Below are 20727 nucleotides of genomic sequence, written 5' to 3'. Positions count from 1 at the left end.
GACTTCTCTTGGATAGATTGTGAAGTAGGGGGAACCAGTGCTGCCTTCGCCAGTAGGGAGTCACCAAGATTTTTGTTTGGTCTATCCTGATTTTCAGGACGACTTTTTGAATTAGTGGGAAGGGAGGAAAGGCATATAAAAACTTTCACTGCATCTACTCTTCAAGCGAGAGGGAGTAGGTCTTGGAGCAGAAGGTCTGCAGTTGTCTGTTCTGGGGTGAGGCAAACAAGTCTACTTGAGGAGTGCTCCACTGGTGGACAATGTCTAGGAAGATATTCCTGTCCAACAACCATTCGTGCTGTGGAGAGGATGTCCTGCTTAGAAGGTCTGCTTGTTTGTCATCCTACGAGGTGATGTAGGATGCATGCAGGGACAGGTTCTGTCGAGAGGCTAGATCCCATATCAGTAAGGTTGGTCTGCACAGATGGTACACTTTTGTTCTCTCCTGCTTGTTGAGGTACCACATAACTGTGTTGTCATCTTGTTATTATTTGGGGAACACCTGGTAGTAGGAGAGAGCTGAAGGTTTTCAGTACTAGAAAGACTGCTGTCATTTCCCTCATGTTGATGTGTATGCTCCTTAAGGAAGGGTGCCACTTTGCTTGGACCCTGTAAGATGCCACTGTGGCTCCCCATAATCAGTCTGAATCATCTGTATGCATAACCTGGGTTGGGAGAGGAGGCTGCAAAGGAAGGCCTGGGTTGAGCTGGACTTGCTGAATCCACTAAGTTACTTCTGCCTTTAGGCAGGGCAGGAGAAAGATTTCTTGCTCTAGAGGATGTTGGTGTTGAGACCAAACATTTTTCAGATACCACTGCAGCTTTCCCATGTGCAGTCTGGCTAGTGGAAGCATGGGGATGGTGGCTGCCATTAGGCCCAGTGTCCTTAGGAATCACCTTGCAGTTATTTGGGTCTGCAGCAGGGCTTTGAAATGGGAAGTCAGGGAGCTGACCTTGTCCTGGGGAAGGAAGGCTTTCATTATGTCCGTTCTGATTCTGCAACCCAGAAATATTTTGTCTTATTCTGGTGTCAGTGATTATTTTGGGAGGTTGAGGGTGAACCCCATATTTTGTAGTAGGCACATGGTGAACTCTAGATGGATTAATAGGGTTTTTCTTTGCAGTCTGCTAGAATCAGAATGTCGTCTAGGTAAGGATAAATCTGAATTCTCTGTATTCTGCAATAGGCAATGGCTGGTGAAAAACATTTTGTGAACAGTGTGGCCAGTGGACAAACCAAAGGGCAAAACAGTAAACTGGAAATGATACGAGGGTCCAGAGAAACATAAAACATTTTTGTGGGAGGGTAGAATGGGCATGTACAAGTAGGCTTTTTTTTAGGTCCAGTGTGGTCATGAAAGCCTTGGCTGGTATGAGAGGGAGCAAACTTGGAGGCAACAAAATGCTGAAGATGGGCACTTTTAAGAATAGTTTTATGAAGGAAAGGTCTAGAGTGGGTTCTCCATGGTCCAACCTTTTTGGGGACCAAGAAAAGTCTTGAATAGAAGCCCTTTCTTTCCTGTCCTGGGGGACAGGTTCTATGGTGTCCAAGTTCAGAAGGTCTGTCAGGACCTGTGGTAAGAGGTGTCTGATTTCTTGGGGGAAAGGGGACACCCCCTTAAGGGTGGCCTTTCTTTGCAGGAGAGGAAGTATCCATTTTGGATAATAGCCAGAATCCATCTGTCTGTGGTGATGGCTTTCCAAAAGGGGATGCTGTGGGAGAGGTGGGCAGAAAGGGGAAGGGGTGCAAGGCAGTCCTGCATTGCTGGGGCCTCCTCTGTTTTGAAAGGGCTGTCTAGAGGGAGGCTGAGAGGCAGCTAGCCTGGTAGGGGTTTGCCATATGGTGGTGGTTCTTTGGAAGAGGTAGGTCCAGCAGAGGGTGGGTTTAGTCTGACAAATGTGGCCTTAGCAGGGTAATTCTTGTAATATTTGGGAAATGGGGACACCAAGAGATGACTGATGTCTTGCATTTCCTTGCCCTTTTCCTGCAGATTTTTAAACCGGTCTGCTGACTGTTTGCCAAGCAGGAAATTAGGGTCCAGAGGGGCATCTAAGATTGTAGACGAAGTCTTCAGATAAATGTTGCAGACAAAGCCAGAAGTATCTACTGAGAACAGAGGCAGATGCTGCAGAGGCCTCTGCAGCATCATAGCTGCATTTAATTGAGTGTCTGGCTTCTTGGGCAGGCAGAGAAAGTTTGGAAGAGATGTCAGCAGAGTAGTGGCTTGAGAGACCAGGTCCAAAGCATGTTTGGTCATATGGGTTTTATAACTGATGGTTCTAAAAGCCAATGTGGAAAAGGTGTAGACCTTCTTTTCAATTCTATCCATAGTTTTGCTGTCTGTCTGTAGGTAGGTAAGAGAGAGGCAGATGGAATAAGTCTGGATTATCTGGTGAGATGGTAATCACAGCAGGATCAGCCAAGAGAGGCTTGACTAAATTTCTGGTCATCAGGCACCTTACAGAAGCAGTCTGGCCTCTTAGGAGCACGTGGCTGAGAATCGGGTGTCTTTGATGCAGAGGCAAAGGGATCTAAATAGGCAGGGATGACAGGTGGAATGTCAGAAGGATAGGGGGGATCCACTTGCAAAAGCTCAAAATACCTTGAGTGTAAGACATTTGTGAGGTGCCCCATTTCAAATATTCTTTCATTTTGGTGATGGTTTCACCAAAGGTGATGTCCTCGGGTGGGGGTGGGGGTGGGGGGGACTCTCCCTCAACAGATTCATCTGTCATCTGGTGAATAGCACTCTTGAGGGGAGGCAACTTAGGAAGTGTAAGAAATGGAATCCTCAGAACAGGAATAATAAAAGTCTTTTATTTTTGAAGAGAGGGAAGAAAAGGAAGTGTTGGAAGGGAAGATGCAGAAGTAGGTCTAGGACTAAGCAGAAAAAGGGTAGCTGGAGAAGACGCTGAGGGCCTAAAGGCCAGAAAGGCCTGCATTAAGGAAGAGGTGAAGAACTGCCAATCTGGCAGGCCTTCTGTGGGTGTAGCCAGATGTTTATTTTTTTTGTTTCTTTTTGACTGAGGTAGACTTAGGAGTAAGGCCTGGAGTCGGATGCCTGGCTAACAGTAGCAGTGTCTGGTGGAGGGATCCCAGCCGGATGTGTCTGGTTCCCCCTCGACCTCGGCGGTAGCCGGTGTCTGGGTTGGCCTCTGGAGACGTGCCAGTCACCAACTGTGAAGCGGCTTCCTCCAAGGTCGCCGTTAAAGTCGATAAGGCCGGACGTCCCTTAAGTCCTAAATCGGCAGCTGTCAGGGCATCCGATAGCAGTGCGGCAGAGGGCCTAGGAAACTTTCCCTTCTTTCGTGGTGGTTCATTCAAGGCCTCAGATATGGGATCCATCCTAAGAGCTAATTTTTTAAGCCGCTGGTTTTCCAGGTAAAGATTTAGAGCAGCCAGACGGCTGTGAAGGGTCTTAGGAACGAAAGACTGGCAGATGGAGCAAGCGTTGTGATCGTGCTCCTGGCCTAAGCAAAAAACACACTGGTTGCATGTGTGTTTATAGGGTATCTGGCACCCACATTGGCATTTGCCCTTTTTTGCTGACATCGGCTAAGGATTGCTACAACAAACAAAGCTTTAGCTAGAAATTAAAGAAGAAAACCCCAACGGGGTACTTAGCCTTTAGACGTCTTGCGGTGAAGGAGGGAAGCACACAATGCTTCAGTCATCTGTGGCTGTAAAGCTCTGAGGTCTGTGGGTGCAGAGATCACATTTAAGGTCCCTGGTTTATGGCCCTACGTGTGATGGCCCACGCAGCTACAACAGCCAAGCTGCAGATTTTGTACAGGAGCTGACATACTGGTCACCTGAAGCAGAAAATCCCACAGTATGAATACTGTAACATAGGAATAGGAGGACATCATTTGGAAATCATCTTCCTCTTACCCAGACACCAGATACAGATGGGCTGTAATACAGCTTTGATGGAAATCAATAACAGACTTTGTGGTTTGACAGTGGTACACTATTTACAGAAACTAAAATTATATTTAAACAGAACAAAACTTGGAGAATGAAAACCCTTTGGCAGAATATTCCATTCCAAAGAACAATTAACTGGAATTGTTTTTTTCAGGGATATCACAGGCCTCAGAAATGTACACAAGTCCAATCCCTTGTGGAAGGAAAGCTATCACAGCAGTGATAGCTACAAAGAAATCCTTTGGTTTAGCAGTATGCCTTCCATTTCTGACTAGTGATTCTCAAAAAACAAGAAAAAACAAACCACTACCACACCTGCTAAAGAAAAATCCATTTAGCAAATAGGTGGTCTCCAAATCTCACTCTGGAAAAACTAATCTGTAGGGTACTTACAAAACACAGATTTTAAATCAAACAGACTCATGAAAGCAAAGCAAACCCTTATGCCACTTTAAGGATAACCTTAACCTCCACAGCAAGTACAAATATGACACAGTCATTGTCCATGCTGGTGTGAACGACCTGAGACGTACCTCCCTGGACTACATGAAAAGAGACAGAGGAGCTCTCTGATTATGTAGCCCAGGCAGGTATGACCCTAACCCTGAGCAGTATCCTTCCTTCACCAAGAATGATGCCACAATATAGAGACAAGATGATCAGCTTTAACAATTGGCTTAATGTCTGGTGTCATTCAAAGGGGATCCAGTGTCTGTCTGCCTGGGATGACATGCTTGACAAGCCACGCTGCTTTGCAAGGGACGGCTTGCACCTGTCACCCCTGGGATTCCGGATATTGGCTAAGGCTCTTGCCACCCCCATAGTGCCTTTTTTAGGCAAGGCTCAAATTCTAAATCTACCACACTAGAAAACAAAAATGGGAAGAAACTGAGGGTAATGCTGCTCAATGCCAGAAGTCTAAATCTCAAAATGCACGCACTCGAGGCCCTTCTCAGTATGGAGAACATCGATGTCTGTGCTGTAACTGAAACCTGGTTCAAGGCTCCTGAGAGCACTCCGGCACTATTAGGTTTTACCTCATATCATGCGTTCCGGCCCCAAAACCCGGACCACACCACAAAAGGAGGGGGTGTTATCCATATTCATAAAGGATACCCACACCTCCAGGTTGGTGGCAACGCTAAGCTCGGAAACCATCCAGGTGCAACTAACCATAGGCAAAACTGCTCTACAAATTGTAGCATGCTACAGGCCACCCTCTCAAACTCAGGAACCCCACACAGCCTTCCTGAAGACACTGGAGGGTATAAATGCATCTCCAAACACCATCATATTGGGTGACTTCAACTACCCGAATATAGACTGGGAACATTACTCAAGCCCTAACTTTCTAGCCCAACGGTTCCTGGAGTTCATAAATTCAAATGCCATGGAACAGCTAGTCACTGTTCCCACGAGAGGAGAAAATATACTAGATCTCATTGTCACAAACATGGGGACAAAATGCTCCACACCGGAAGTATATCCCTCATTGGTGAGATCTGATCATAAACTAATCTCACTGGAAAGCCACATCCCGCCCCCACCCCAAACAAAAAGACCATAGTGAAGAACTTCTCTAAAGCAAACTTCACACTACTCAAGACTGGTGTGGTATCCTTCAAGGCCCCTGAGCCAGAGGAAACCACAACCCAAGCTGGAAGCCCTTACAAATGCCTTCTATGAACACCTCCAGGACTGCATGGATCAGGCAATCCCAAATAAAACCAAGATTCTTTCCACAAAGGGCAAACGTCCAGTCTGGTGGACCCCAGCCATTAACAAACTTTACAACAAGAGGAGAAAGCTATTACATGATAGAACAAAATCCATAAAAGGGAAGTCACCCCTGATCATTATTAGTAAAAAAATACGAGCACTCATAAAATCAACTAAGGCCAATTTTGAGAGAAAAATTGCCATGGATTCAAAGGACAATCATAAGGCCTTTTTCAGCTATGTTAGGAACCTGGGTGGAAACTCCCAGATATGCTCAGAATTAGATGATACAAAAATCACTGAACCCACAGACATTGCCAACATACTGGCAGACAGGTTCAGTGCAAACTTCACCCCCCTCTCCTAAAGGAGAGATAACTATCCCAGCCGAGTGTAGCCTCCCGGACATCTCAAATGCGCAGGTGAAAGCTGCTCTCTCTAAAGCTAAAAACACAGCATCAATGGGACCGGATGGTGTCCCCGGCTGTGTGCTACACGAGCTAAATGAGGAATTAAACCCGCACATAAGGCAGCTGTTTAATCTCAGCCTTACCACAGGATACGTGCCCAAGGAGTGGCGTACGGCAACTGTGGTCCCACTCCACAAAGGCGGCGCCTCTACGGACCCTGGTAATTACCGCCCCATAAGCTTAACAAGTCTAGTCTGCAAAGCTATGGAGAGGATCATAATGGAGCTCATAAACAAAGATATAGGGGACTTGCAGACATTGGACCCGACCCAGTTTGGCTTTGTCAAGGGAAGATCATGCCTTTTGAACTTGCTCGACTTCTTCGAAACAGTCACCAAGGCCACTGATGAGGGAAAGGCAGTCCATACAGCCTACCTTGACCTTGCAATGGCTTTCGACACAATACCCCACTCGGGTATTGTAGAAAAACTTACCAGCTTAAATGTAAACCCATATGTCACAAGATGGGTTGCAAACTGGCTTAAGGACAGAACCCACAGGGTTAGAGTTGCTGGCGCTGTGTCAGACTCCAAGCCGGTCACAAGTGGTGTCCCACAGGGCTCGGTCCTTGGCCCCCTATTGTTTGGCATCTACTTCTCAGAAGTACAGGCCAACATGGGAGGACTTTGGCTGACAAAGTTTGCAGATGACTGCAAACTGGGCGCCATAGTGGAAAGTGCATCGTACACGGATATCCTTCAGAAGGGACTCACGGAAACAGATAGCTGGGTGCCAGAGCCATGGCCTGAAGTTAAACGCCAAAAAATGTATAGTCATACCCTTCGGGAAAAACAAGGTAACCCCAAGCTACCATTATAGGTGGCAATCCACTAAGCACAGAAGAGGTTATCAGGGACCTGGGAACCCAGGTTGCCAGTGGCCTTTCTTTTGACACTCACATTGCTAAAGTGGTTAGAAAGACCTTCTACATTGCCCACCTGATCATGAAGGGATTCACATCCAGATCTAGTGAGGTCATTGTTCCCCTGTACTCTTCACTTATCAGACAAATGATCGAGTACAATGCCCCATTCGGGATGTATCTCACCCGACATCTGCAGCAATTGGAGAGACCCCAAAAGTTCCTCACCAAAAGGATAAAGGGACTCCAAAATCTGTCATATGCTGCCAGATTGAAGAAACTCCAGCTCTATTCAGTCGCATACCGTCTGCTCAGAGGTGACATGTGCCTGACATACAAGGCCATGTCCAACCCGGAATTAATGGACATGCTCCACCTCAAAAATCCAAATCCACCAAAACCACTAGAGCAAGCGACTTAAACCTTAGCACAGATATAAATAGGACGTGCTGGAGGGATAGATTTATCACTCAGAGACTCCCTATGCTGTGGAATAAAATCCCGGTCCATGTGAGGCAGAGCACCTCGCTGACTCTGTTCAAGAGAAATCTAGACCTGAGGATGGGAGATCGTAGGTTTACCCCGGGAATCATATCTGTGTCACTGCTGGACAGAGGCACAACAAACTAATGGGCACAGTATTTTTTCATATAAGGGGTGGCGTAAGCCACAAAAATTTGGGCTAGGCTTATAAATGCCTTAGGGCAGATAGCCTAGTATAAACCTATGAACCTATGAACACTTTAGGTGCACACACACAAACAGCTTGCATCAAAGAAAACCAGCAACAGAGATCAACTTACTTCACAACTTTTGCAGGAAGCTAGTACACAAGGCAACACACAGTTCTATTTTAATTTGATGATGATATCAGGAATAGAACTGAGCAACTGAAAAAGTCAATACAACCTACCCTGGGACACACATTCTGCTAAACCTGTGAACACCATATAAAGGCCAACAAACAAGCCAAGTAACATGCAGTCTTGCCTTCAGTACAATCTTCTTCATTTCTTCATCAGGAGACTGGAACTCTCTGATCAGAATCAGCATCACTTCTCTGGTATAGTAGTTTGCATATTCAGCATCCATAAGAGGGATAAGGTAACCAATAGCTTTCAAGAAGGCAGCCAGACCCTGGAAAGAACAACAAAATAATTCTTCAGTACAGGAAAACTTTTAAATACTAACATAGGAAACCATCCATGAACAGTACTTTTTTCTACTCACTTTTCCTCTGTGCTGTCGGATACCCTTCCACAAAGGCTTAAGAACAGAGTCAAAAGATTCAATACCATATGGAGTGGCAGCCTCAGCCAATGCAGCAATAGCCAAAGCACTGATGGTCCGTACTTTCTGTTGTTCATCAACCAAACCTGAAAAACAGCAAGTTGATCAGAGTTCAATGAAATGTACCCTTAAAAAAGTGGATATTTTAAACATATCTCATTCTCTGCAACAAGTAAGTAGTTTCTGTAGATGAATATGCATGAATATATACCTTTAAGAAGCTATCCAAGGGCTTGCACAAGTACTGAGGATGAGAGAGCCTGGCTGCCATTTTGTAGTTAGCTGTTGAGATATTAACATGTACGTATGTAAGCTCTGTTTCTTAGTTCGTTAGTATTTAGAGATGCAGCTATACATCCTGATGTGTTTACATATATTAAAGCATCTGAATGAAACCCCAAGCCGCCTTATTATTTGTAATAGTTAAGAACAAGTGACATGGTGACAGAAATGACATGTCTAAAAGGACATGGCACCAGTAGTAGCGTATCTAAAAGGGCATGAAGTCAGAAGCTGCATACTAATTGGCACAAAGTTTAAAATGGCTTGGCAAAAACGATTTAAGGCACTTATCCAGCTGTTGGTGGAATATACAGCAGTGGACCATTCCAAAATGTGCATACTTCGTAAAACAGGTCAAAAACCAATTTCAGGTATAAATCTTGCTCAGCGCTATTTCTTTTCGTATATGAAACAAGGCATACAGAAAGCTGTAAATTTTCTCATAAGGAAACATGCACGATACTGATAAAACTTTGAATTAATATGGAAAATGTTAGAAATAAAGTCAGATTGCATAAAACGAATAAAATAAAGGGAAACAACCGGATTTTTCACAAAGCATATGTAATTTCTTATTAAGCAAAGAGAGTTTTCAGAAGTGTATAAAGTGATCTCATGTTTGTGCAGTGTTACAGTAAAGACACTTCACAAAGCACAGCCATTATAAGGCATATTTCGCAATGTACAGCCATTACAGAGCAAAAAGCTGAACAGAAGCAAGTTTGTTAACATAATGCTGTGATCTTGGACAGGTGGGGTGTAAATGTATACTGAATACATTATATGTAGAATTAAGACAATAATTTCCCTTATTTTTTTATAAGAGTGGATGTCCAGAAGAGTAATATCCTTGGCTTAAGCTGTAAACATGTTTTTTGTAAGCAAATAGATATGAAAAATAGAACAAAATGAAGAAAGCCATCAAAAAATGCCAAGTTTCTGTCACCTGCAGACGTAATCAGCTTGTTTTTTTTCCATTAGCAAATGCTCTCAATGAAAGTCAAGAAGTCTGTAGATGAAGGCAGTTGATAAGGGGAATTTCTTTACATTCTTTTCTGCGTGAAATTTACAAAATTTCTTTCATGCATTGACTAAGTTGTTGCTTTTTTCCATCCTTGCTAACTACTTTTGCATGGAGACTAGAGGTCTGCAGCTGCAATCAGTTAATCTTTAGTTAAAAAAAAAAAAAAAAAAAAAAATTCCTTAGTTACAGTCATTTGCTCACCCAATATTCCTGACAGAGTACTCTGTAGGGAATTTTTAAATTCTGGCATCTTATTACACTCCAAGAACATATGCTCCCAGGTACCCCCCTTTCTTCCTCATTACATTTCCAACATTTGCCATGTATTTGAGGAAAAATTCTTTGGAGTTCGTTTGGAGTATAAAAGTATCTGTGCAAGCACTTCCTGGCAAAAATCCTAAATTTTCTAGATTTTGTTGCATATTTGGGAGCCATACATATATATCCTCTCATTCTTTCTTTGTGAATTGAATTATCTATTCTCTCTTCTCAGTCTTTTCTGACCTCTTCTGATTGATTCCTGTAGTTATCTTTCAGTATTTGTTGGCCATACTAATTATCATGTTTTTAACTGCAGCTTCTGTTCTAGATTCAGTTAAAAATTCAACTAGTGCAGGCCTTTCATTTAGGATTCCACTATACCTTTCTCTCCGTCTGTACTCTGATATCAATATGTGATAGTGAAAGCAATCACTAGCCTGCAGTAAAAATGTGTTCTTGGCCACTTCACATTGTTACCTTTCCCTCTAATTATTTGTTCCCAGTACCTGGTTTCCTTTGCCAGCTTCCTCCAGTAAATTCCAGACCCCCTTTTACCTATTCTCTGTACCCTTAATTGCAGCCATCCCTATTGGCAGAATCTTCTTTCTTCATTCCGATGTTGGCCTGGTTCTTATTGTACTTTCTGCTATGACTTTTGTTACTCTCCTTAAATATCTGCGTCCAAAATCCCATTCTTGAATTACACCCCCCTATTGCTTCAGCATTCCTTTACACTTTTAATTGTAGCTTTCTGCTTGTGTTTATGTAAGAGTCTTAACTGTGTAGCTCTAAAGTATCCCTTCAAATCAGGTAATCCTAAACTCCTTGTTCTGTTGGGAGGATCAAATTATCCCACTTGACTCTTCCCCCTCCCAAATAAAATCCTTCTACTCTTTATTACTATCCCCAACTTCTCTGGTTTATAAAAATATGCCTGTCCTGTGTATAAAATTAAAGGGACTAAAAACATTTTTACTGCTTGAAGCTTGCTATTCATATCCATAGGATGCAGAGAATAACCACCACAATACAGAATATTACATCTGTAAAGTAGCAGAAAGTATTCTAAGAACTAAGCTTACACAGGAATGGAGAAAGGAGATTTTGCAATACAGATGACTGCAGAAATGAGTGCAGAAAATAGGCAAGAGGAGGCCTGAATTTATCGGAGAAAATTGGCAAAGAAACCAAGGTATTTAGAAGTGCTGTTCCCAAATTTGCAACAAAGTCTAGAAGTTTCAGGATTTTTGCGTGGTAGTGCTTACATAGGCATTTTTACACCACAAGCAAACTCCAAAGATTTTTTCCTCAGGTAGATAAGAAAGAAGTAATTGCAAAAATATTTTTGGGGAGTGTGACGAGTTGGCAAACTTTAAAAAATCCCTGCAGACTACTGTGTCAGAAATACTGAGGGAGAAAACTGGTGTAACTAAGGAATTTTTTTTTTGGAGATGTGCTATAGAATTGGAATTACTTAGCCATACTAAGGCCTTGCTGAGTTTAATTCTGGTGGCTGCCAAACAAGCAATTACTAGAAAATGTTAATAAAGGTCTAAAGCAACTGTACTAGAAGTAGTGAATATAGTAATGGAGATAAAACAAACTGGAAATTAAATATTTAAGAAAAGGCTAGGAGCAAATTACATAGAACAATGGGAATTGTGGGAACAGTACATGCAGAATGTTTTGGAGGAGGAATGAGGTTTAAGGGAAAGCAGGAATTGAATGAGCTATGTAATGTTCAAATGACAATAACTGTATAGAAGATTATATGTGATGTATAATGTTTGCAACTGAAAATATGTCAGTATGGTTTGTTTTCATTTATGTACATGTATGATTGTTGATGCCGCGGTGGTATGGCGGTAGCATTGTTACCTCACAGCAAGAGGTTCTCCCGTTCGATTCTTGGCCGGGCTTAGGAGTGCCTTCTGTGTGGAGTCTGCATGTCCTCCCCGCGGTTGGGTAGCATTCGAAAGACATGTGTGCGTAAATGGGCGTGCCTTTGTTGAAGGTTGAGCAGCGATCTGGCAGCTCGGCGTTTCGTAAAAAATCTACTGCCAATCACTAGCAGACAGGAGTTCCGCTGTGGCGACCCCTTACCGGGAAAAGCCGAAAGACAAACAACAGTGCCATTACAGAGCATATTTCACAAAGCAAAATATTTTCGAAGAGTTTACTGTGCATTTGAATGTTGTTACAAGCTCACAGAACAGTTTGCTCGTACATAATTACAAAGGCCATATTTTCAGTGTGTTTGCCTATACTTTGTGGGCATGGCAGATGGATTTCAAAAACCCAGTGCACTTGTTTGACATTAGTCATATTGGACAGGTGAGTCAAGGGAAGACCCCGAGTACTTAAAACATAAATTTAGAGAAATGCATAGCCCCCTCAGGCAAAAGTTACAATATAAAGGCACTTACTTTACACAAGGGATCAACAGCCTGGTGAAAATTTTGCAGCACATATAACTGATGTGAGAAAGAAGGCTAAAATGTGCAGATTTGGTAACTTAAGAGATGAGCTGATAAAGGACAGACTTGTGTGTGGTATAAAACGATGATGCCGTGAGAAAGACTTTGCTTCATGACAGTGATTTAACTGAATAAGGCCACTGGGATTTGTCAGATGTAAGAACTCACAGAAATGCACACAAATATGCTTAAAAACAAAAGGAGCTCTAAAAGGCACAGTGATAAGGCTTACGTTGATAGTACACAGCACGTTATTAAAAGAAATAGGCCCAAACACATGACAGCCTCTGCCGCGACTACTTGTAAACCCCAGAACTTTCTAGCACATTCCAAACTTCACAAAGTCTCAGTGAAGCACAAGAGTGAGTCAGCAAAATCAAAAGGATTTATGGTTACCACCACTCCCAATGTACCAAATTTCATTGTGGACTGTCGTAATTGCGGCAGTAATCATGAATACAAAAGGGAAGTGCTTAGCTTTTGGTCAACAATGCCATAAATGTAATAAACAGAACCACTTCAAAAGATTTTGCAAGTCAAAAGAATGTGGGCATTAAAAAGGAACATTTTATGAAACGAGTTAATCAGACTGTGACAAACCCAGGCTTTATGTTGGTGTGTCAGTGCTTCGTGAAATGGTTAATGCAGTTGATTTAAGGACCAAGAATGAAACATTTTGTATGGTTCAGATAAATGGCAAACCCATACACCTCAAAGCTGACAAAAGTTCTAAGTGCAATGTTATGTCTGCAGAAACATTTGCCAGAGTATGCAAAGGTGAATGGAGATGAAAAAATTCAAACTGAAGGCTCAGTAATGCTTTCATGTTACTCTGCAGGGAGACACTACGACTTACTTATGTGGTCAAGAGGTACGTTCAGTCATTACTAGGCCTCAAAGACACTTTGAAAATGGGACTGATTTCATTTAATAAGGAAGTCCATCATGTTAGCTTAAAAGACCACTACTCTAATTCTTCCCAGCAGATTTTTTCTACCTATGCTGCTCTTTTCCAAGACAAACTAGGCAAACTTCCAGGTCTGTACTCCATGAAGTCAGACCCAGAGGTTAGTCCAGTTATCAGGCCAGCATGTAAAGTTCCAATAGCCATGCAGGACAGTCAAAGCAGAGTTAGATAAAATGATGCAACAAGGTGTAATTTGCCCAGTGGTAACTCCAACTGAATGGGCATCTTCCATGGTGGTAGCTCATAAGAAAGGCTCAGAAGACATCAGAATATGTACTGATCCACAAGATTTGAACAACGCACTAAAAAGACATCATCCAATGCGCACAGTAGAAGTTGCAGCTTTGATGCCATATGACACTATTTTTCTGTCTTGGATGCAGAGCTCATTTTGGCAAATTCATCTTAAAACATCCACAATGCTCACTACTTTCAGTACTCCATTTGGCAGGTACAGGTTTTTGAGAATGCCATTTGGGAAAAATTCCGCAAGTGAAGCCTTTCACCATGCAATGGAGCAAATTTTCTCTGGGTATCCTTGTGCTATTAATGTAGATGACATACTGGTAGGAGGTCGTGACAGGAACCTCAGAAAAGATCTGGAAAGGACACGTCAAGTGAATCTTAAGCTCAATGCACAAAAACGCAAATTCAAGCTACAAGAAGTTCCTTATGTTGGTCATTTACTTACGAGTACAGGCCTATGACCAGACCCTTCAAAACAAAGAACCATTCTCGAGATGCCAGCTCTAGACAATATTCAAGCCCTGCAACATTTTCTTGGCATGGTCAACTATCTAGGTAAGTTCATTCCACACTTGAGTGGTGCTGATAGTTTACTCAAGAGGGCTGACAAAAAATATAACCTGGTCTTGGTCAGAGCAACAGGAAAGCGTGTTTGATGTCCTGAAACAGAATTGCTAGCCCGCCGACACTCAGCTACTGTGACATTCACAAACCAGTAATGCTTTCTTGTGATGTTTCGAAATTTGAACTTGGTGCAGTTATTCTACAAGAGGATCAACCTGTTGCATATGTATTGAGAATTCTTAACCAAACTGAACAGCAGTATGCCCAGATTGAGAAAGAGCTTTTGGCAATTGCGTTTGCATGTTCGAAATTCCATGATTTAGTTTATGGTAGACCTATCCAGATTGAAACAGATCACTAACCATTAGTCACAATTCTGACAAAGCCAATGCATTCAGCTCCATCCAGAATGCAATGTATGATGCTGAGACTGTAAAAGTACAATTTCAATCTTGTCTACAAGAAAGGCACACTTCTTTATCTTGCTGACATATTATCCAGATCACCCAGAAATACCACTGAACAGAATGACAATCAAGGTTCTCAACTGCTTGATGATTTTGAAGTCATGGAAGTGAGAAATTTTTCTTCCACATGTTCTGATGGGCCGAAACAATACACAGCCACAGATCCAGTTTTACCAAGGCTCAACTACCTTATTAAGGATGGCCGTCAAATCAATCTAGAATACAGTAAGAACTGCAACCTTATTTTCCATAAAGAAATGAGGTTTTCTCTGACAAAGGTATCATTATGAAAGGTCTGAAAGTCATTGTTCCATAATCCTTGCAACCCAAGTACATTACTATTTTGCATCGTGGTCACCCAGGAACCAAATCTACCAAAAGAAAGCAGACATAGTATTTTTGCCTTCTATGTCACAAGACTGAGAGAATACTTTCATCTTGTTCAGTATTTAACAGCACAAAGCCTCAACAACAGAAAGAACCACTTCAGCTTAACTAAATTCCAGAACTACCTTGGTCAACAGTAGCCAATGATATCTTCGAGTGGAATGGTCAAAATTATTTGGTGTTAATAGAGTCTTATTCCAATTGGTTCAAGATTGACTTACTTCCTAACCTAGTATCTAGTACTGTCATTACTAAGATGAAAAGAGAGTTATATACTTATCATAACTTGGAATCTGTGCTATCCAGTGTCATTATTCACTATGGATGGGTCTTGGATCTAACCTCAGCTCGAGCCACAGAGTAAGCAACAGCTTCTAAGCTTGAGCTCCTCTCCTCCCAGGAAACCCTGCTGCCAATAAGCCAGAGATCAGGTTTGCTCGACAGAAATAAGGACAGTGAAACTGTCTAGAAAAAGAAAAAGCAGAAAGTACAGTTGTGTACACTTAACATAAATGTAGATGTTAGAGTGTATTCACTGTTCCAGCCATCACATTTGGGTTATCCCTGCCAGGGTAGCCCTCGGCCAGCCCAAACACTAGAGGCTTAGTATTTCTCTGTCGGTTGCTGTTGCTTCAGGACTGACGTCAGGTCGTCATTAGTATAGAAGTAAGGCAGTCAATGCCATTACATCAGTTTTTCTTGCCCTGTCAGGAGCCCCCAAGTGGGAGCCAGGTTCTGGCATAAGAACCTCAAAAGTAGAAAGTAAATACCAAAATGTCCCTTGTAAGGAGAGAGAAGAAAGAGGGGGATGGAGGGAGGGAAACCACGACTGCAACAGTGAATACACTCAAACATCTACATTTATGGTAAGTGTACACAACTGTACTATGTTCTTTGTGTTTCATTGTTGCAGTCATCACATTTGGGTTGATTCCCAAAGCTGAGGAAAAGGGTGGAGGCAGTCAAGGAGATTAGGGGCTGGCTAGGATGTCCCTGGTAGGGACTCCTCTAAGGAAAGCTGCAGAGGTGGATGCTGCCCTTGTGGAGCGAGTCCTGACCCCCTTAGGGGGAGGCTTTCCATGTTGCTTGTAACAGAAATGGATGCAGTGTGCTATCCATTTGGAAACTTTGTTTTGAAATGGCCTTGCTCTCTGCCCCTGTACCAAAGCTGACTAGCAGCTGGTCAGATTTTCTGAAAGGATTAGTCCTGTCAAGGTAGAACCTGAGCTGCCTGTGCACATCCAAGGAGTGCAGGATCCTTTCCCCTTTATTCTGAGGATTAGGGAAGAAGGCTGGCAAATGGATGGATTGGTTTAGAGCCACACTGGACACCACCTTAGGCATAAAGGATGGGTTAGTCCCAAGGGAAACCTTGTCATCATGGAAATTAATGAAGGGTTCCACAGCCATTAGTGCAGACACTCTTCTTGCTGAAGTTATGGCTAAAAGCAAGGCTGTTTTCCAAGAGAGGAATTTTAACTCTGCTGTGGCAGCAGGTTCAAAAGGGGGAAGCGTGAGCTTTTCCAGTACAAAGTTAAGGTCCCAGGCAGGGGGGTGCTCTCCTACAGGGCCTTAAGTTGTTAGCCCCTCTCAGGAACTGTTTGATGAGAGGGTGAGAAAATAGAGGTGACTCAGTATTATAAAGAGCTGAGATGGCAGAGGCATGAATCTTAACAGTGGAGAAGGATTTGCCTCTGTGGAGTAGCTCTGCTAGGTAATCCAGGATTAGAGGTAAGGAGGGCACTGCTGTGTCCTTCCCTTGAGACTGATTCCACGAACAATATCTTTTCCACTTTTCAGCATAGGATTTCCTAGTACTAGGCCTTCTGGCTTCAAGAATGACATCCAGCACCTGTTTGCGGAAGGTTGCTAGTGGGGTATTCAAGGGATAAGCCAGGCTGCAAGGTTTAGGGTTTGCAATTGTGGATGCAAAATCTGTCTTTCCTGCTGAAACAGCAGGGTAGGAGTCTGGTGAACGTGCCAGGATGGCACTGTCAGGCTGTGTAAGAGTGAGTAGCAGTGCTGGTGTGGCCAGTCTGGGGCAATAAGGATTGCCCGTGGCCTGTCCTGTTTTATCTTGAGTAGTACTCAAGAGAGGGGGCGGGTGGAGGAGGCATAAACTGAGAGGTTTCTTGCTCAGCATAGGCAACAGCTGCTGCAAAGTGAGCATCTTGAATTTTGGAATTTCTGGGAAGGTGCTCAATACGGAAAGGTCCAAGATTGGTCTCCATGCATTTTCCTTCTTGAGAACCAGGAAAAGTCTTGAATAAAACCCTTGCCCCATTTCTGAATCTGGTACCAAACCTATGGCCCTCATATCCATGAGGGACCAAACTTGCCGTTGTGCCTCTGCCCACTGATGCTTTGGCAGATCTGGCCATCCATTTGATCTTGGCAAGGTATGGAAATGAAACCTTTAACCCCTTGAAACTATGTCCAGAACCCATTTGTCTTGGGTTATGCGGCTCCAATTGTGAAAAAAGAGAGAGAGATTTTTCCTCCCAAAGGCGCATCCAGGAGGGATGCCCCTGGAGCTAGTCGAGGAGAGTCATAATGACGGTTTCCTGTAAGGCTGTAACCTATCTTCCCCTCCCTTGGGAGAGGGGGCACTCCACTGCTTATTTCTGAAAGGGGGCTGTGCCTGACCCCTACCTCTGGAACGCCTGTATCTGCCCCTCTGAGGTCTGTCCGAGCTTGGAAAGGACCAAGGTTTAGCTGGCCAATTCCTGCTAAATCTAGGGGGTTGTACCTGTAGAAAATCTTTAACAGTCTGCATAGATTTGGCTTTGTCTTCCATTTTCTTCAATACTTCCTCAGCTTTGGCCCCAAACAAAACATTGTGTTGCAAAGGGGCATCTAAAAGCTTTGCTTTAACCTGCTCAGGCAAACTTTGCTCCTTTAACCAAGCATGCCTTCTAATAATTGTGCCAGTTGCTGCAGCCCTGCAAGAAGCCTCCAAAGAATCAAAACCACAGTGCAGGGTATGTTTACCCACCTGCTCAGTAGCATGCGATAAATCCTGTAATTCCTTATTGTCTGCACCACCAGAAACAGCAGACATATTTTGCTTTAACACAGACAAAAGGTACTGCTGATATTTTAACATATGAAATTGACAATTCAAAGCTCTAACAGACAATGTAGCAGAAGTATAAACTTTTTTGCACCATCTTTCCAAGGCTCTGGACTCTCGGTCAGAGGGAATAGGATTCTTAGCAGAGGCCGCTTTAACACCCTTAGGGCCCTGAGAAATAGTTTCTGGATCAGCTGAAGGATTCTTAAAAAGATATTTGTGGGAATCTGGAACCCTATAATACCTATCCGGTTTGACAGGAGCAGGAGGAAAAGAATCAGGAGAGAGAGATGCCTCTGTAAAAACATCATCCACAATGTCAATGCAGGGGGAATAGCCAGGGGTCTATGCTGTGGAAGCAGAAGAAAACCCCTAAGCCTTTTCTTAGATTCAGAGTATTCCTGCCCTTCCCAGTAAAAATGCTCTCTCATGTCATGCAAGGTTTCCCCAATTGAATAATCCTCAGGAGGAGAGGCCGAAGGAAGGGATTCTTCAGCATCAGAATCCTCATAAGGAGGGAAGGAATAATCCCGCTCAGAAGAAGCAGAAGAAATCGATACTTGATCTGAGGAATCATAATCTGGCTCTAGCCTAGGTCTCTTGTCAGGAGGGGGATGAGAACCCCTGATCATAGTTAACAGGTCTTCAGCCATTCTAAGCACCTGTCTTTGAGGTCTAGGGCCCTGAACAGAAGGTGCCTGAGCATGCTGCTTTGTCTTTGCCTTTGTCCTTGACTGCAAAACTGGAGTCATCTATACATGAAGCTGTGAAGGCCTAAAAACTTCCTCAGAAGCCGGTGCCTGCACAGCAGCTCCAGACCCATCTGAGGGAGCAATATCCGGAGGTCCAAACCCTGAAAAGTCTAAAGGCCCCATCGGCTCCTCACAGGAGTCAGTACAGGCAACCGGTTTAAAAGTGGCAGAAGACAGGGGCTGCAAAAGTGCCTCACTGACGACAGCCGAACCGGCAACTGGCTCTGGTTGAATAAAGTCGTCCACTTTGGACCTCGGAGGCCTGTCTTTATCCTTGCGCCTCTTATACACTGCAGTAGCTGGATAAGAATCCGACGACATATTGTAATTAAATCTTTTTCCAAAATAATGGAAGGCAAAATCGTACCTACGCCTAATAGTGCGTTGATTAAACTTGGCACAAAACCTACAATTTAGCTACATCGTGGTCAGGACCTAAGCAAGGTATACAGTAAGAGTGAAAATCCTTATGAGGTATTTGCTTCCCACAAGAAATACAGTTATTAACTTTTTCTGACATCGGACTGGAGCAAGAAAAAGGTTTCCCCAACGGGGTACTTGGCTCAAAAGAAGAGGTCTTCAATTCAAAAGCCACCAAAAACAAACAGGAGTCGGCTGACCTGTACTTGCGAACTGCTTTGCAACAGGCACCGCACGGCAAGAAAGACTGGGGAAAATGGTGTCGGTTGAGGTCTTTATACCCCTGGCGCACTGACGTCAGGGCAGGAGCGACTTCAGCCGATGTTGGACCCGACTTTGGGACTCTGGCCAATCTAGGGCTGCTGCCAGTAGAAAGAACCCTACAGTAATGACTAACAGTGAACCACGAAGAACATCACTTTTTAATAAGGATACCTACCAGACAATTCTGTACAGGTGACTGGATATTTACAGTTCTTGTTATTGGCAGATGTGGTCCTTAACAGTTATGTTTCAACCATAGTGACTGGTTATTTACATTTCCTTTTACAGCACATTTGTTACTTTTACTAGTTATTTTTTAAACACTGTTTTGGCCGGCATGCACACCTCCAAGACCCCCCCCCCCCAGGCAACTATAGCTTTGTCTATTGCCACTGGGTGGCATAACTTAATATACTTGCTGTATCTTGTCCCAAATAGATCTGCCTCCACACTGAATACTTGTAAAGTAAGGCAAGTACCATTTACTTGGTGTATTTTGTCCCCAGATAGATTTACCTTCCTTTGTATTACTTGCACACCAAGGCCTTAAAGTAGCGTTTCTGCAACTAACTGCTTACACTCCTAATTTCCTGCTTCAACCTCTTCCTTGCTTACACTTGCATTGCAGCTCCAAGGCTTCCACTTCTTATGCTGATTACTTTCCTTTGCAGTCTTCTGTGAGGGGGCGGGACAGATCTCTACCGGCTTTTTCTGGTTATACCTTCCCCCATTTTGTGTCTCCCTCCTCTAACTCCCTCCTCCCCCATGCACATTAACTAGTCTATATTAGTGGGTCTCCTTGAGCGGCGCCCTTTTGAAAGTTATCTTTTGACCTGCTTGTGGTGAGGAAGCTTCCCCAGACCTTTTTCAGTGTGACTGCATCAGTATAAGTAAATTAAACTAGTACAATACAGCCAAACAGACACATTTGGTGTAAAGAGAAACAAGTGGAACAATACATTTGGTGTACAAAGAAAAGAAACAAGCAAGCCCATTGATATAATTGGAGTTAGTGTTAGCCCCGCTGCGCTCGGGCTCACTCCGCTCCCCTCCCTGCTTCCTATTCCCACCCACCCCCACTAGTGCTACATTTCAACTGAACTTAGCCACACCCATCATACTAACCACCAATCACTGAATCTGCCCCACCCCTGTACCCATTTCCTTCTCTTCCACTAATCCACATCCTGTAAAGCAGTCTTCCATCTAACTACCTTACAATCACAAACACCTCTCATCATCCACCACACCCACCAGATCCCAAGCAGATCTCT

The 20727-nt window shown here is 43.5% G+C and overlaps 1 protein-coding gene across 1 annotated transcript in view; it reads right to left on the bottom strand.

Annotated features, from left to right (window-relative positions):
• The window catches only part of SF3B1 (splicing factor 3b subunit 1), a 1956191-nt gene that overhangs the window by 990700 nt on the left and 944764 nt on the right, over positions 1 to 20727 (bottom strand). The window contains exons 9-10 of the mRNA XM_044060306.1: positions 8210 to 8355; positions 7970 to 8116 (exon numbers count right to left, since the gene is read on the bottom strand). Of these exons, the coding sequence (XP_043916241.1) occupies positions 7970 to 8116; positions 8210 to 8355 (293 nt within the window). The remainder of the gene's footprint in view (positions 1 to 7969; positions 8117 to 8209; positions 8356 to 20727) is intronic.

Source organism: Protopterus annectens, chromosome 2.part0 (genome assembly GCF_019279795.1).
Source record: "Protopterus annectens isolate FY-2018-M chromosome 2.part0, PAN1.0, whole genome shotgun sequence".
In the NCBI taxonomy this organism is placed as follows: Eukaryota; Metazoa; Chordata; order Ceratodontiformes; family Protopteridae; genus Protopterus; species Protopterus annectens.
This window is presented reverse-complemented; position numbering and strand designations above follow the sequence as displayed.